We start from the raw sequence: 18,484 nt of genomic DNA on the forward strand, positions 1-18,484 counted from the left end.
GGGATAGAACGCACGCTTCTGTTCAGGATCCTGTTTGCTATTTGCCATAACTGGTGGGAGCTTAATTCTCTTTTCTTTCTTGTGATAATTCTTGGTGAAGAGTCAAAGGAGACTTTGTGACTTGGTTTGCATCCTTTAACTAGTAGTTATTATCACTTCCTACACTGACGATTGCATAAGCATAAAACAGTAATTTCTGTAGGTAAAAATAATTGCTTCTTGTCTAAAATTCCCACTATATTAAAAAGAAAAATTATGAAAAATCTGTATGATGTACATACTCATGACAAAATGAAAATATTCCAAAAATCATAAATTGATCAAGTAGTTTTAATTTTATTAAGAAAATCATTCTTAAGTGATTAATAGAAATTTGTAGGCATTACAACATAATCTCAGAAGTTTGAATTGAATTATCTCCCTTTGTTTATTTTAAGATTGTCTTCAAAATGGCAGACAAGACAACCACTCTTTGATTACTCATAAAAGTTGATTTTCTTATTTTAAAATAAAACTACTGGATCAATTTATGCGATTTTTAGAATATGATATTTTTGTTTTATCATGGCTATGTACATTATACAGATTTTTCTGTATTTTTTTTTTTTTTTTAAATATAGAAACAATTCTGGACAAGAACCAAATAAAAGTCTTTCTTTGTTCAAATAAATTGAGGTTTATAATTATATGTGCCCATATTGTATTTAATTCTATATTAGTTACTAGGCCACTAATGCTCAACATAGTCATTGTTTTTTGAAGACATCTTACTGTCCACTATCCTTATGTTTTTACTTTGTGCCACTATGGCAGATGTCTTACTCTTTGCCTTTATATGTAGTCAGCCATACTCGACTTTTCAATATCTCCATGTATAATAATTTTCCGATGTTCTTCAGCTGACTTTTAATGGGCAGCATGTCTCACCTTTGTATAATGTTTCATATGGAATGACATACACACAGATCGTGGTGATCATGTTTTTTGTAGGAGGCTTCATTGAACAAGAGGTTTTTTTATAAAAAAAAATAACTTTAGTTTAACTGAACCATTTTTTCAAAACACATATTGTCATCCATGAAGCAAAACATCTTTTTTACATATAGATGGCAGGATTGGAATTTTTGAAAAAGTTTCCTTTATTCATAGAGCAAGAATCTTACAAAAATATTACACAAGACATTGTCCAACAACTTATCTTATAAATAAAACAAATATACATATGTGTGAATTGAATGTCTGTCTTGTTAAATAAAATATATATATATATATATATATATATATATATATATATATATATATATATATATATATACTTATGTATTGTATATTGTGAGAAAATATTAGATTATAATTGTAACTTTTGACACTTATTATTGAACAACTTTTCTTCACTAATAATAATAAAAAATATAGCTGACTGTTTTTAATTTCAGTGATCAGTTTTTCTTTTTCATTTAAAAAAAATAAAAATAAATAAAAAAAAGTAAAAAAATTAAATAGAAAATTTCTACAGTCCACTGCCACACAAATAAAGAGCCAGTTTTTTTTTTTGTATAAAAATGAATGTAAAATTTAAACTGTGCTTATAAAAAAATAATGTTTCATCTATTATATGTAGTAACGTTATATCTCCATTTGTGTCCAGTTAAAAATCAGAAACTACACAAGATATACTTACAAACCTTACCTCATTTTAACTCATATGACCTTGAGCTGGTTATGATAACAAAAAAATATTCTAATATTGGTTGGTTGGTTGGTTGGTTGGTTGTTTTTGTTTTACGGCATATCAACCCTTTTCAGGTTATTTAATGCTGAATCTAGTGATTTTAAGGAACGATTTTTTAATGGAGTATATTTGTTTTTTAAGTCGGATTCTATTTAACCCATAGTTGGGACCCTAACAGGTACTACCACTCCGGGTCAGAGTGGACCTGGGAGCAATGGCAATTAAAGAGTGGCTCCACACTCCCCAAGGCCCGCAAGTTGGGGCCTCACCATCGGATATAGTTTTAGGTCATATCCAGGACCATTCTAATATTGATTCCTTTGATCAAATTACTGCAAAAAAAAAAAAAAAAAAAAAAAGTGTGTATGTGGGAGTGGAGGGGCATATTCATTTCATTTTTAGGATCAATTAGGTTTCAAGGAACTCAGATATAAGCATTTATGAAAGGGATGAATTCGGGTCTACACCGGTTTCTTTCAGCTGACCTCCACACAAACAAATAGATATATTTGAATTGCTTGGGTTTTGTTTTTTGTCAAAGTTTAAATATTAATTGAATACTCGTAGAGAATGAAGTAATTTGAAAATGAGAATGTAGGATGCTGAAAGTGTACACAACTTGAAAAATAGAATCTTCTGTTTTGACAACTAGGCACACGATATCTTGTTTGTTTATTAAAATGTTTTGTAAATATATATATATATATATATATATATATATATATATATAAAAACATTAAATATTTAATATCCTCCCTTTTTTCTTAAAATAAATCTTTCCCTATATTAAAAATCAAACACCTCAAGTTTATTATACATTTATTTATAATGCAAATAGGTCAACCTGAGAGTATCCTTTATCATTACAAAGTATTGTCATCACATCTCGGCTGGTGCATCTACCACTAGTCTCTCCCTCTTAGAACCCCCCCCCCCAAAAAAAGAGTCTAAAATCTAATAGGTCTTATACTATCAGCCAAGCTCCATCTCATCACTGCAATGTTGCATCCTTGTGCCTGTTTTACAAGTACTTTAATTGAATGCACTTTGAACTCATAACAGTTGTGTCCCCTTGACATACATAATAACAACCCAACGAGGAGCAAAATCCTACCCCATCAATGTTGAGGTCCCTAGATACCAGAAAGCCTTCTACTCTAATAATTTCTTTCCTCAGAATGCTAAACTTTGGAATTCCCACCCTGTTTCCCTGAATTAACTTGCAAATGTTTCAATTTAACGCCCCCCCCCCTGCTCAACTCCCCACTCCCATAGACATTATCCAAGTCACAATACTTGTTTGGGATAAAAAAAAAATTAAAAAAAATTAAAAAAAAGACAAACACTTTCTAAATATCTAAATATGTTTTAGTACTATGTTATATAGCCTAATTCAGAATTAACAATATTCCTCACCTCCCTTTCATCATTCAAGTTTGATCTGCTCGTTTATGAAGAAAATCTTCAGGAAGTTTTTCGTTTCTTAGACAAATTTAATTTATTTAATTTTTTAATACCAAAACACAAAACATTGAAGACAACTATTTTCTTGATAGCTAGTATGTGTGTGTGTGTGTGTGTGTGTGTGTGTCTGCGTATGCGGTAGATTCCCATTTGTATCTGCTGAGTGCTTCAATTCAAAGATCAAAAATTCTACATTTCCACAAAATATTGTTCAACAATTAATATTAAATAAAGCAAAAAGAATTCTTAAAACAAAAAGAAAAAAGTTGCAGTTAAAAAAATAACAAACAAAACATTTATTGCTGGTTAACTGGACAAAAGACCAGTTCAGGCACAGTGGCTTAAGCCACACTTTATCTTCATCATGTGTGTCCAAAAAAAAAAAAATAAACTAATGAAAATAAAAAAAAATAAACAGGGCCATAAAATAAACAGGGCCATTCATGACCATTTAAATCTGAAACCTCACCCAGTATAATGTAAAAAAAAAAAAAAAAAAAAAAAAAAAATTGATTATTAGCATCATCAACTTGTTTTAGTATTTCGATAAATTTGTTTAAATTCATTGATCATCGCCACTAAATGTGGATTTCCACCAGATGAATCAATAAGTTGGAGAATTCTGAAAAAGAAAAAAAGAAAATATTTTTATTTTTTAGCCAAGGATAAAATGGAGATTTGGTTGTTTGTTTTACAGCATATCGACCTTTTTGGGTTATTTAAGCCTGAATCCAGTAATTTTGGGAAAAGTTTTTATGCTTCAAGTTTTTTATATCTTAAAATCTTAAGAGTTTTGTTTTGTTATTTTACAGAGGAAAATTGATTTTGGGGTTTGCAGAGCGAGATTAAATTTTGCAAAGAGAAAGTAAAAAAAAAAAAAAATATCAATGCTTAATGCATTTTAGGTTAGAAAGCCAGTATTTTCAAACAGCCTGGTAGTATCAGATAAAATGGCAGTTATTTGGGCAATCCATAATTATAAAAGTAGGTAAGATTTCCATAAATTATTTTTTACACCATTGTCAATTTTATTCTGAAAATTATTTCCTTAGTTGTATCCTGATACCCTAGAGTTGAAAAATTAAGGTTTCACCCCTCATAAACCTAAAAAAATATGAGCAATTAACTTTATGCATCTGTGCATAGACAAGACATTTTCAGAGATTCTCGTGGATGAATCTCCTCTTGAGAAATTGAAACTTTTCAGTCATTTTTTCTCATCAAATCTTTTTTGGAGTTCATATAAAGTTCCATTGTTTTTTGTGCCTCTTGTAAAGTAAGTTCTTTCTAGCACTCTAAACACTTTCTTGCACCTGAGGCTATTCTGAATCTCTAGCCTGGTTTTACCAGATCAGGTTGTCTGAAGATACTGGTTTCTTGACTTAAATTAAAAGTATATTTTTTTTTCATTTCCCTTTGCAAAACTGAATGATGTTCTTCAAAGTCAAAAACAACTATTTTCCTGTACAAAACAACCAAACCAAACATCATGAATAAATATTTGAAGATATAATGAATGTTAAGGATAAAAACTTTTTCAACAATTATTAGATTCAGCATTAAATAACTCAAAAAGAGTTGATATGTTACAAAATGAAACAACTAAACAAAATATGAATAAATATTTGAAGATATAAAGAATTTGAAACAGATTTTTCTCAAATCATTAAATTCAACATTAAATAACCTGAAAAGGATTGATATGCCATAAAACAAAACAACCAAACTATCTTTACAAATTTACTATCAGTTCATGTATAGAGTACTGTTGTCATATTTGGGCTGATGAATTTGTTCCATTTGAGAGTTCTTGATAAAATGCAGAAATGTATCAATAATTTGATTTAACTCAGTTTGTTTGTTTGTTTGTTCTGTTTTACGGCATATCAACCACTTTGGGGTCATTTAATGCCGAAAGGTTCGTTATGTTGTGTTAAATATTGGTTTGTTCTTCTTAAGGTTTTTTTTTTTTTTTTGGGGGGGGGAGGTCTTTCCTTATATTTTTGAGTATATTTTAGTTTCTTTCAGAAAATTGATAATTTTTTGGGGATCAATCTTGTTTAATATTGTTTTCAGATTTTTTTCTTGGTAATACTTTGTTCGGATTTGTTCAAGGTCAATGCAGTTTGTCAGTATATGGTGTATTGTGTAGGGTTCTTGACACGTTATACAGTTTGGTGTCTCCTCCCCTTTTAGTAGATGTGAGTGGGTGATGTGAGTGTGACCTATTCGCAGTCTGGTCATTACTACCTCTTCCTTTCTTGTTAACTTTTTGGTGTTTCTCGTTCCAATATTTGGTGTTATTTGGAATAGTTTGTTTTTGGTGCATGAGCTCCAGTTTTCTTGCCATTTTCTCTTCAAAAATGTGTTTATTTTAGTCTTTAGGTCTGTATAGGGGATTTTTCCACTTATGTGGTTTTGTTGCAGAGTTTCCTTTGCTGCCTTATCTGCTTGTTCATTCATGTATATGCCGATATGGCTTGGTATCCAGCAAAAGATAATGTTTTTTTTCATGGTTATGGCATCTATTTTGTTTAGCAATTTTGTAATAAGTGGGTTTGTCATTTTTTTTTCTTTTAGAGATATGAGTATTGAAAGTGAGTCAGTAAATATGATATATTTTTGATGGTCATCATTGGTTATTATATTTAGTGCCAAATCTATGGCTGTTGCTTCTGCGCTGAAAATAGAAGATTCGTTTGGGAGCCTTTTCTTTAGTTTTATTTTTTTGTGGATGGCTGCGCATCCTACTTTATCTCCATCTTTTGATCCGTCAGTGTAAATTTGTGTATATTCTTTGTATGTATTCTGGATGATAAGTAGTTCTTCATGGAAGGTTGATGGGTGGGTTTTCGTTTTGGGATATTTATTTAATTTTAATATTATGTGTGGTTGTTTGATCATCCAGGGTGGAGTTTTTGATTTGTTATATTTATGTATTTTTGTAATGTCCATTTGGGCTTCTGTGAGAAGGTTTTTTATCCGGAGGCTGTAGGGCTTGATATTTTCTTTCTTGTTGAAGAGATGTGTGTATTGTGGGTGAAGGGTACATTGATATGCAGGATTTGTTGGACTTGATACCAGCTTTAGGTAATATTGTAGCGCTAACTTCTGTCGTCTTAGAATCAGTGGAGGCTCGTGGGCCTCTATATAGAGGCTTTCTACTGGAGAGGTTCTAAATGCTCCCAAGGCTAATCTTAATCCTTGATGATGGATTGTATTTAGTTCTTTTATGTAGGACTTCCTTGCTGCTCCATAGATGAAGCATCCATAGTCCATTTTAGATCTGATTAGAGTTTGGTATAATTTCAATAATGTGACTTTGTCTGCACCCCAATCGGTGTGTGCTAGGACTTTGATCAATTGCATTGTCTTTTGGCATTTTGCTTTTAAATATTTTATATGCGGTATAAAGTTCAATTTTTTATCGAATATAATACCTAAATATTTATGTTGGTCGGTGAGTGGGATGTTCTTGTTATCCAGTTTCAGGTTGGGGTCGTGGTGGAATTTTCGTAATTTGCAAAAGTGGATGCATTTAGTTTTTTCCTCTGAGAATGTAAATCCATTTTCTATGGCCCATTTGTTTATTTTATTCAGACAGAGTTGTAGTTTGCGTTCGGCTGTTTGTATATATTTAGATTGGTAGTATATAAGTAGGTCGTCCACGTATAGGGCGTTTTCAATTCCTGGGTCTATGTTTTTTATGATATTGTTTATTTTAATGTTGAAGAGGGTGACAGACAGGATACTGCCTTGGGGGACCCCCATTTCTTGATCTTTTTGGACTGAATAAGTGTTGTCCATCCGTACTTGGAAGTTTCTATTTGTTAAGAAATTTCTGATAATTTCTGGCATTCTACCCCTAAGTCCTAGTTCATACAGGTCTTTTTGGATTCCGTATTTCCAAGCGGTGTCATACGCCTTTTGCATGTCAAAAAAAATTGCTATTAGATGTTCTTTTTTTGCAAATGCTTCTCTTATGCGTGTTTCCAGTTTTATTAAGTGATCGGTGGGGCTTCTATTTTTCCTGAAACCCGACTGGCTTTCTGTAATTAGATTTTTGCTTTCCAAGTACCAATTTAACCTTTCGTTAATCATTCTCTCAAAAGTTTTGCACAAACAACTAGTTAGTGCAATGGGTCGGTAGTTTGTTGGGTTTGTATGGTCTTTTTTTGGTTTGGGTATTGGGATTACTGTTGCCTGCTTCCAGTTTTTTGGAATGTTGTTAGTTATCCATATCTCATTGTAAATTTGTAATAAGTAGTCCAGTGATGGTTTTGGTAGTTTTTTGAGGAATTGATAATGGATCTCGTCGGGGCCGACTGCTGTATCGGGAGATTTGTTTATTGCCTCCTCTAGTTCTGCACTGTTGAATAATTGATTGTAGTTTTCTTCATTTTTTGATTTGAAGTTTATTTTTATTTTTTCTTCATTTTTCTTTATAGCTTGGAATTTTTTATTTTGGTTTTTTGATGATGAGTTCATTGAGAATTGTTCTGCTAATTTATTTGCGATATTTTGTTTGTCGGTAATCTTTGTGTTGTCGCATATAAGGTGTTTAATAGGGTTCTTTGTATTTTTTCCTGCTATTTTTCTGACCATCTCCCATACTTTTTTGGGTTTTGTGTTTTGATTAATTTTTGTTACATAGTCTTTCCACGAGTTCCGTTTTGATTCTTTGATAGTTTTCCGTGCTTTGGCTTTGCTGTTTTTATAGGTGTCCAAATTTTCTTTCGTTGGACTGTTTTTGAATTTCCTTAGGTTTGCACGTCTGGCTCTTATAGCTTCTTTGCATTCTTTATTGTACCAGGGTTTGTTATATTTTGTAGTAGTGGAACTTTTTGGTATGTTCTCCTCGGCTATTGTGAGTAGGGTGTTGCTGAAATATGTGATGTGTTCTAAGTCAGGATTCGCTTCAGGTATTAATCTGTATTGACATGTATTTTGGAAATTTTCCCAATTTGCCTTTTGTAAATTCCAGCGGGGTGTTTTGTCTTCTGGCTTGGGATTCTCATTTTCTATTATGATTGGGAAGTGGTCACTTCCGCATGTATCCTTATGTGTTCTCCAGCTATATAGTTGGGTCACATAGTGTTATATCGATTGCTGATAGGGTTCCCGTTGGTGGGTGCATATATGTATTCTCTTTGTTGTTGAGTAGGCATAGATCATTTTGGTTAATTATTTTTTCTATGGTTTGGCCTCTTTTGTTGTTTTTTTTACTGCCCCACCATATATTGTGACTATTGAAGTCTCCCAACAGTAGAAAAGGTTTAGGTAGTTGTTTGATTATATTGTTTAATTCTGTTTCGTTTATTGTTTCATTTGGTGGTATATAGAGTGAGCATAGGGTTACTGTTTTGTGTAGTGTTGCAGTTATTGCAACAGCTTGCATATTTGTTTTTAAGTTCACTTTGCTGTGTGGAATGTTTTCGTTTATCAGTATTGATGATCCACCGGTGGCTTTGCATGATAATTTGTTTATGTGGTTGTATATTGAGTAGTGTTTTATGTTAATTTTGTCATTTTCTTTTAAGTGTGTTTCCTGTAGGCAAATTATTGCAGGACATAAGGATTTGATAAGTATTTGCATTTCTTCGATATTAATTTTTAATCCTCTTATGTTCCACTGTAGGATTTTGTTAGTCATGGTTTATATTTTCTTTTGGTTTTGGACTGTTGGTGTTTATGTCTACGTCCATAGTTTCGATGTTAGTTTGGGTGTTTCTTTTGGAAGTGGATGGTCTGTTTCTTGTTTCTGGTGAGAGGCTTTTTTTGGGTTTTGGTCTGGGACTTTTAGATTTACTTTGTCTTGACTGTCTTTTTTGGCTACCAGTTTCAACTAGTTCAAATTTATTTTCATTTTCAATTAATACTAATTCTGTTTTTTGTTTGTCATTTTGTTTTTGGGGGGTAGTTTTTTTGTTGTTCTGTTCTATTTCCATTTTTTCTGTTGTTGTGTGTTTATTTTTAACATCTGTTTTTGTCCTTGTTAGTGACTTGGATCTTTCACGTTTTGATAATTGAGGAGGTTTCATTTCTTTAGAGATTGATTCCTCAATATTGATGGAAGTTTTTCTGATTTCCTTTGTTTCGTTTTCTTTTATACTGGGTTGTTCGTTTCTGACTTTTATTTGGCTGTTAGAATTTATTTTCAGTTCTGATAAAAAAGATTTTAATTCTTCAAGTATGTTCTTTAGTTCTTTTGCTAGGTTTGCAATTTCTGGAGCAAGGTTTAGTTCATTGTAGTTGTACATTTTGTTTGCTTGTTGGGTTATTGTGGCATATGAGTTTTTGGTGCGATTTGTGACTTCTTTGCGGGCTTCTTGGAAGGTTATATTTTTTTGATATTTGATTGTTATTATTTCCTTCTCTTGCTTATATATTTTGCACTGTTTTGAGTGAGAGTGGTGCTCTTCTTGACAGTTTGTGCATTTGGTTTTATTTGGACAGTCTTCTTCATCGTGGTCTGGGTTTTTTTCACTGCAGTTTCCACATGTGAAGAATCTTAGACATTGGTCTTTATTATGTCCAAACTTTTGGCAGTTGTAGCATTGTAAAGGTTTTGGAATGTATTGTTCTATTTTCGTTCTTTCATAACCTATATTGATGGTCTCTGGTATTTGAGGATAATTGAATGTTAATATATAAGTGTTTGTATATATTACCTCTCCTTTTTTTTTTAAATGTGATTCTTTTTACATCTGTGACCCCTTGGTTTTTTAGTTCTGTTTTGATTTCTTCTGTTGTGCAGACGGAGATTTCCTGGTTTTTTATGACTCCTTTGGAGTAGTTTAGTGTTTGGTGTGGATAAGCTTTGATGTTTGTTTCATGCAATTTTTGTAGTTGAAGTAGAGTTTTGGCCTGTTTTTTATTTTGTACTTCTACCAATATGGTACCATTCCTTAATTTTTTGACATTTTTAGGTGTTATTTTGCTTGATATTACCTTTTGGATAATGAAGGGTGACATTTTAGTTAACGGTATATTAGACGTTGCTTCTAGCACGATGAATCTTGGAAAGTTTGTATCTTCATTGTCGCTGTCAGAGTCAATTTCTGTGTGTGGTCTCTTGGATTTTTTGGCATTCATAATAATTTTTGAAAAATTCATCAGCCATGCTCCCCACCCTCCTCGGAGCCCCTTATGGGGAAGAACTATGAGGGGGTAAATCCCATTCGCCTCGGTTCTCCAGGGCTACATAGCTGGTATACTCAAACATGGGGAGGTTTCCAAGCATTCACAATATATGGTTATGCCCATCCAAGTATGGGATTTCCCTGTATTTTTATTATTCCTGATGGTTACCTTTTTCCCAGCTTGATTGACCCTTCAGCCATCGCTTATTAACTCAGTTTATTGTTTATGTTGAGTGTTAGTGTGTTTTTGTTTGGATTGTCTGAATTAGTGCTTGTCATGACCAACCGATTGATTGGATCGGGCCTATCCAACCTCCCGTCTAGCCTAGTAAGGGCCAAAGTGGTGTGTTGTAGTATCATGTTATTATTTCCTAGGCATGTTCCACTCAACCACCAGGATCCCGTTCTTAATGCATTACGGGTTGCCACCAACGGTCAACTGGTGGTCCCATTGAAGGATTTTTACCCTCTGCAGGGGGGCAGTTGGTATGTTCTATCGCCCTACCAACTAGGCAAAAAAAAAAAAAAAAAAAAAAAAGGGGTGAGGAGGTGAAGGAAAAAGAAAACGAGGGAGGGGAAGGGGAGGAGAATGTTGTTTTTGTTTTTGTTTTCGCAGAACATGACTAAGTTTTGCAAAAGGGAATAAAAAAAACAAAGACATCTATGTAGGTGCGTTTCATCTCAGGAAGTCAGTAGACAGCCTGATCTGGTAGCACCAGATTTAACTCAGTCTTTCTTCTATGCACCCTCTCCCTCTAACAGATGTTGCTAATCTCAGTCTTCCTATAAATATGCTACCAAACTTGCCTAGTTTTTAGTAAGATTTTTTTTATTATATAAATCATTTCCACATGTTAAAATTAAGCGATCTCTACCACTTTGTTTTGTTTTGGTTTACAAGTTCTACAGTGTTAACTATGCTGTACTTTTACAAATCATTTCCACATGTTAAAACTAGGCAGTTTTGGTTGGTTGGTTGGTTGTTTTACGGCATATCAACCCTTTTCAGGCTATTTAATGTCGAATCTAGTTATTTTGAAGAAAATTTTTTTTAATATAGTATATTCGATTTTTTAAGTCGGTTTCTATTTAACCCATAGTTGGGACCCTAACAGGTACTACCACTCCGGGTCAGAGTGGACCTGGGAGCAATGGCAATTAAAGGGTGGCTCCACACTCCCCAAAGCCCGCAAGCTGGGGCCTCACCATCAGATATAGTTTAAGGTCATATCCAGGACCGGCAGTTTTGGTAGAAAAATTAATTCTCATGGATTTTATAAAAATTATGTGATTATTTTGCGGGGATGGGTGGGGGGTATATTTTGTCTACATAAAGTGAAGGTTTTATATTACTAATATAATGTTAATGAAGCAGAGCCACACTTTGTAGATTCACCCACCTTGCTGGCATACAATAAACTTCTTATTAATAACCTGTTTCCACCTAAAAACGGAGTATATAACTTCCTAATGTAATTTCTTTTCTTTTTTTCCAAAGGAAGCTAACTACAGAGACCAACTACAACTTTCAGTTGTTTAATGATAATGCCAGGATAGTGGAAGTTGCTTTGGTGCTTGTATAAATTATTGAATTTTTAAACCAACGCATTTCAGGTGAAAACATTATGTACTTACGTGTCATGTCAAAATTAGTATAAATTTTAAAATTATGAAAAATGATTCAATAGATGTACTAAATGTATTTTTAACAAAAAAACATCCACAATTACATTCTCACATGATGTTGTTAAAAACGGCAGACCCTTAATTTAAGTCAAGGGAGATAAGTCAGTTTGTTATACTGAATTAATCACCCAACTCTTTCACATTAAATCTTGATAATTCAATAAATTCTATTTTTACTTGTAATTATTTTTCCACTAGATCATTTTTCATAAGTTTTAGAATTTATACCAATTTCCACGTGGTACATAAAGTTTTCACCTGAAATGCGTTGGTTTAAAATATTAACAATCTACACAACCTCTGCTACTTATAATCACAAATAATCTTAAATGTTTATCACTAAGTTCGTTCCAAAATATTCTATAAATAATGAATAAAAAATAACCTCATTATTATATATTATTTGGCTTATTCAGACTACTATTCTTTTTTTTGGATGCTATTCTCACAATGTTTCAGCAAATGTAACCTATGACCTCCAGGTACCTCTGATTTTGGTCACCTGGTACAACAGACAAAGGTGTCAAATAACAATCAGTTATGTGATAGTCTTCTGAAGGTTTTATCCTCACTACAGGCAATACCAATAAAAGAATAAAAATTACTTCAGATTTCTACTCAATCATGGTTGACGGCACAAAAATAATTTACCCCCATATATTAAATAAAGTGTTAAGATCAAAATTCTGTATAAGATTCCTTAGTTTTACAAGATGCACTTAAAGAATGTTGGAGGTTACATGAGCTGAAACATTGCAAGAATAACATCCAAGGTAAAAATAGTCGTCCACATAATCCAAATTATCAATCCTAATCTAAAAAGTTTGAAAACTCTTTAGTACAGATATTAATATTATATTCAGAATTTGCAGATGAAAATACTTGAGTATTTCAAATAAGTTTTATCACATAAAATCTTTCAAAGATCTTTTAATAAGTTTGGTATTGGTGGGATTTTGGATGCCTTATAAACTCAGCATATCAGGTGGTTTCATCATGTACAGCAGGTCATTATCTACATACATTTCATATGCTTAGATGCCCCAATTAACCGAGAGTGTAGTAAACCAGGGAAGACCTGATTTGAATGCATAAAAGGTAATTGGACTGCATGCAATCCTTTAGATTGGATGACATGAAGAGCGTGCATGAGATATTATCTAGTGTTATCCAACCCAAAGCCCAGAATATTTATAGCATTTAAAATACCAAAGCCAAATAATGATGCTATCGTCTCATTAAAAATAGTCACTAAATATTAGAAAATGCCAATTAACCGTGATGCTTTTGATTAAAGCTGGTTTGTTTTTATGGCATATCAACTCTTAAGATTATTTAAAACAAAAATACCTACTTGTACTCTAATTTCATATGGGATGAGACACCAAAAACCCAGGAGATGGACAAGAAACCAAGCATAGACAAACTTCTAACTGCATGGAATGAATGCAGCCAGAAAACTAGAACTGATCACAAGATATTTTCTATGTTGAAAATCATTTTTCCAGCTGAGAAAAGCCAAACTTGCTGCTTAGTCTTAGCTGTTGTCTTTGCAATCAGATGGCCCAAGGTTCACTTCTAATCATAACCACTTTCTTAACTTTGGAACGGGTAATTATGGTTGCTTATCACATGGTTTAAAAATTTCTTTACCTTTTATTCACTTCAAGAAAGGCACAACGGCATTGAGACATGATGAGTTACTGTGAAGTAGAGGCCAGATGTATAGGGCCATCCTAAGTGGGGAGTTGTGTAGTGAGATACTTCATGGTTTGGATATTGGGATCACTATAGCCTGCTTCTATTTTGGGGGGATTCTGTTATCCATATTTCATTATATATTTGTAGTAGATAGTCCAGAGATGGTTTTGGTAGTTTTTTTGTTTTTTTTTGTTTTTTTTTTAAGAAATTGATAATGGATTTCATCAGAGCCAACTGCTGTATCATGAGATTTGTGTATTGTTTCTTTTAGTTCTGTGCTATTGAATGGTTAGTTGTACTTTTCTTCATTTTTTGATTCGAAATTAATTTTTTTTATTTTCTTTGTTTTGTTTTATAACTTAAAATTTTATTTTGTTTTTTTGATGATGAATTTGTTGAAAATTGTTCTGCTAGTCTGCAATTTTTTTCTTGTCGGTGATCTTCATGTGGTATTGTTTGATCATGTTCTTATTCTTCCCTGATATTTTCCTGACCATCTCCCATACTTTTTTAGTTTTAGTGTTTTCATTTATTTTTGATACATAATTTTTCCATGTATTCCATTTTGATTCTGCTATTTTGTATATTTTCTTTTTGTCCAAATTTTCTTTCTTTTTCTTGTCCAAATGTTCTTTTACCTTTTAATTTTTTTTGTTGGATTATTTTTTAATTTTCTTAAGATAGCATGTCTTATTCTTATGACTTTTTTGCATTCTTTATTGAATCAGGGTTTGTTGTATTTTGGGGATGTAAGGCTTTTTAGTATGTTTTTTTCTGCAATGGAAAGTAGCGTATTGCTGAAATTGGTAATATGTTCAGAGTTAGTGTTCAAGGTATTATTCAAGGTATTAATCTATGTTGGCATGCGCTTTTGGAATTTTCCCAATTTGTATTTTTGTATAATCCAATGGGGCATTTTGTCCTCTAATTTGAGGAACTCGTTTTCCAGTATAATTGAGAAGTGGTCATTTCTGCATGTATCATTGTGCTTTCCAGCTATAGTTCATGTATATGGTTGGGTCACATAATGTTAGGTCTATTACTGATAGTGTTCCTGTTGTTGGATGGAGCTATGTGTTCTCTTTTTTTATTGAGTAAACATAACTGTTTTTGGTTGATTATTTTTTCAATGATTTGGCCTCTTTTGTTGTTTTTTTTTTTTTTTTACTACCCCATAGTTTGTTATAGCTATTAAAGTCGCCCACAAATAAAAAACGTTTTGGTAGTTGCTGGATTAAAGCATTCAGTTCTATTTCTATTGTTTCATTCAGTGGTATATAGAGTGAGCAAAGGGTTATTGCTTTGTGTAGTGTTACAGTTATTGCAACAGCTTGCAGGCTTGTTTTTAAGTTGACTGCGTTGTGTAGAATATTTTTATGAGTAATGATGATTCACTAGTGGCCATGTTTGATGTTTTGTTTATGTAATTGTATATTGAGTAATGTTTTATATTAATTCTGTCATTTTCTTTTATGTGTGTTTCTTGTAGGCAAATTATTACAGGATGAAGGGTTTTGATGAAGAGTATTATTTTTTCAATATTAATTTTTAGGCCTCTTATATTCCATTGTAGTATTTTATTAGCCATGTTTATGTTTTATTTTCTTCTTTTGGATTGTTGATGCTACTGTCAACTTCCATGATTTCAGTAGTTCCTTGCTTATTTTTTGTTTTAGTTTGTGATGTGTCAGGGAAGGGGGGGGGTGCTTTGTTTCATGTTCTTTTTTATTGATTCTTTCTTCGACCGGTGATTCTTTGTTTCTGGATGTACTAGGGATTTGTTTGGATGAGGCTATTGTTTTTGTTTTTTTTATTTTGATTTATTTGATCTTTATTTTGGTTTAGGGTAGATATTCACGTTTGTGGTATCTGTGATTGTAGGTTTTATCATTTGGGCCTAGTTTCATTAATTTTTTAACGAGTATGTCATATTTATCACTTTTTTCTCTGATTACTTTTTTTTTGAAATTTGTGCATAACTTTCGTCTCCCATATATCTATGTACAATTTTCCTTGCTTCGGAGAATAAAATGTTTTGTTTTGTTTTACCATTATAATTTCCTTTTCTTTTTTCTATAAATCACATATCCTTGCATAGGCAAGGTGGTCCTTTGCACATTTGCATTATGGTTGGGGCTTTTTATAACACATTTGCCACACGCGAATCGATTGTAACATACATCCTCATGATGCTCAAATTTCTGACATCGTAGGGAGTTTGGTATAAATAGTTTTACTTTTTCAATTGAATTCTTATCTCTTTTGGGGCTTTTGGTGTATTAAAAGTTATGATATAGGTGTTTGTTAGTATAAGGTTTCCATTCTTTTTAATGGATACTCTTTTATGTCAATTAAGCCTTGGGATTTTAGTCCCATTTATATTTTGTCAATTGAACTGGATAGTTTTCTGTTTTGAATAACGCCCTTTGATGTATTCATTTTTCCATGGGGATAAGTTTTAATTTTTTTGCCATAGAATTTTTCCATTTTAGTATATTGTCAGCATATCTATTTTTTTCTACCTCCACTAGAATTGTCCCATTTCATAAATTTTTAACTACTTTGGGTGTTATTTTTGTAGAAATTACCCTTTGTATTAAAAATGGAAATAGTTTTGTCAATCGGGTGTTGTCTACTGCTTCAAGAATAATGAATCTTGGGAAGTTTTCCCTATTTTCAGTGTCTGAATTGAACTCTGTGTGAGGTCTCTTGGTTGATTTTGTTGCTATGAATATTTTTTTTATTTTTTTAAATTTCATCGTCCCCTGCTCTCCACCTGCCATGGAGTCCAATTTAATGAGAAATCCAAGGGGTGAAACCTATTCACCTTCATAGGACAGAGATACAGCAGCGGTATATTCGTATTTGAAGGAGTCCATGAGCACTTGTTTTTCCTCCTTGTTTCACTACCCCAAAAAGTAGTAAGAAAAGTCGGGGGATTACAACAATGTCATATACCCTTTTCTTCAAACTGATTGACTCTAAAACCACCACCTTCTAATTCAGTAGTTGGGAGAATTTTATTTTGTGATACTTGTGTGTTTATGTGGATGTTGATTTTGTCTTTTGAATTAGAGTTTGAAATGACCAGTTGATTAATCAGATCGGGGCTCTCCGACCACCTTACAGGGCCATATCCTGTTTGTACCTAGGTCAAGGTCTACTCAACCACCATGATCCCATCCACAAACATCACGAGTCGCCACCCACAGCCAACAAGTGGCCCCATTGAAGGACTTTTACTCTCTGTAAGGGGACAGTCAGCATATTCTCATACCCTACTGACTGGGTCAGAAAAGGATAGGGTAAAAAAAGAAAGGGGGGGATAGGAATACGGGGGAATGTTTTTGTTTTTTGGCTTTGCAGAACATGATTAAGCTTTGCAAAGAGATAAAATGACAAAAACTGATGTATGGTGCATTTGAATTAGAAAGTCAATATCTTCAGGCAGTCTGATCTGGTAGCACCAGTAATGAAGTGGCGGACTATCATTAGATTGGTTAATTGATTAAAAAATTTGTGAAGAGCGAGAGGAAACTAAACAGAGGATAACTTTATAGGTCAGTTCTTTCAACAGAATTCTTGAACACTGGTACCAAAGAAGCAATTTTTACACTAGTTTTCTGAAGGTTGAAGGTTCAATCTTTTGCTACCGGTGATACTAACAAAGAATGACATTAAAATTAACACTTCTACCCAGTTGTGACTGACAGAATGAGAACAATCTACACCTGTGGATTAAATAAAGAGTTCAGTTTGAAATTGTGTATAGGTTCTCCTGAGTTAGAAAAAAATGTACCCAAAGAAGGTCAGAGTTAACATCAGCCAAAACATAAAAACTGAAAATAACAGCAAAACAAGAACAGTAATCTTAAAGCACACAGATCAATCCTCATTTCAAATTTTCGAAACACAAGTACAACAAAAAGTATAAAAAAAATGATAAATTATATATAAAAAAAATAACTTACTTTTCTTCCATTTCAATCAGAACTGTTTCGGTATAAGTAAAAGTTCCGCGTTCTTCTAGCAGATCAACACAGTACTTCTTGAGAACATTGTCTTCAGTTCTCTGGCGTAAAATGCCTTTTGTTATGAGTTAAGGAATCCAACAAAATAGAAAATTGTATGAAAACATTAAAAAATTTGATATACAAAACAAAACAAAAAAAGCATCAAATACAGTCATTCAGTCATATTCAGATTGACATCTTTTTTTACATACTGACGTGTTGGACGGCTTTGAGAAATTTACTTCCGAACCAACCTATCTTTGGTTTTTCTCTCAAATTCATCCTTATCACTTTTTCAGTTTTTTCTTGACCTTCCCCTTCCAACTGATCCTGCTAGCTCAACTGTTCTACATCTTTTTTGTACTTCTCTCATCCATTCTTTCAATGTAATAAAACGAACAGTCTCTTATTCTTTATACTGTCCAGATTTAATCTTCATCTGAGGTCATCTAAGCAGATCTTTAAGACTCAGATTACACATCTATTATATCATTCTCATATCTATCTTCATGCAAAAGCATTCTTAATACTCATTTACCAGGTTTCATATCTACACATTACACTGAGCACACAAATTGGGTAGATCCTTTCGTTGGTCAACACTACGTAATATTTTGCTGGTCAGTAATGGCAGAAATTTCCTGAACTTATTTCATTCACTCCCAACTCTTGCTTGCTATCAGACTAGACTCAGCTCAAACTTATGCATCAATATTATCACCAAGATAAGAGAATTTCTGACAACA

At 32.7% G+C, this 18,484-nt stretch overlaps 1 protein-coding gene across 8 annotated transcripts in view; it reads right to left on the minus strand.

The window, feature by feature from the left end:
* Positions 1 to 3,468: 3,468 nt before the first annotated feature.
* LOC145279708 (geranylgeranyl pyrophosphate synthase-like) overlaps positions 3,469 to 18,484 on the minus strand; it is a 200,435-nt gene continuing 185,419 nt past the window's right edge. For all 8 annotated transcript variants that reach the window (XM_080130990.1, XM_080130994.1, XM_080130989.1 and 5 more), the window contains exons 13-14: positions 17,697 to 17,811; positions 3,469 to 3,818 (exon numbers count right to left, since the gene is read on the minus strand). In XM_080130990.1, coding sequence (XP_079987116.1) covers positions 3,722 to 3,818; positions 17,697 to 17,811 — 212 coding nt within the window. In that variant the 3' untranslated portion in view covers positions 3,469 to 3,721. The remainder of the gene's footprint in view (positions 3,819 to 17,696; positions 17,812 to 18,484) is intronic.

Source organism: Euprymna scolopes, chromosome 7 (genome assembly GCF_053919585.1).
Source record: "Euprymna scolopes isolate OS-2025 chromosome 7, ASM5391958v1, whole genome shotgun sequence".
Taxonomy (NCBI): Eukaryota; Metazoa; Mollusca; class Cephalopoda; order Sepiida; family Sepiolidae; genus Euprymna; species Euprymna scolopes.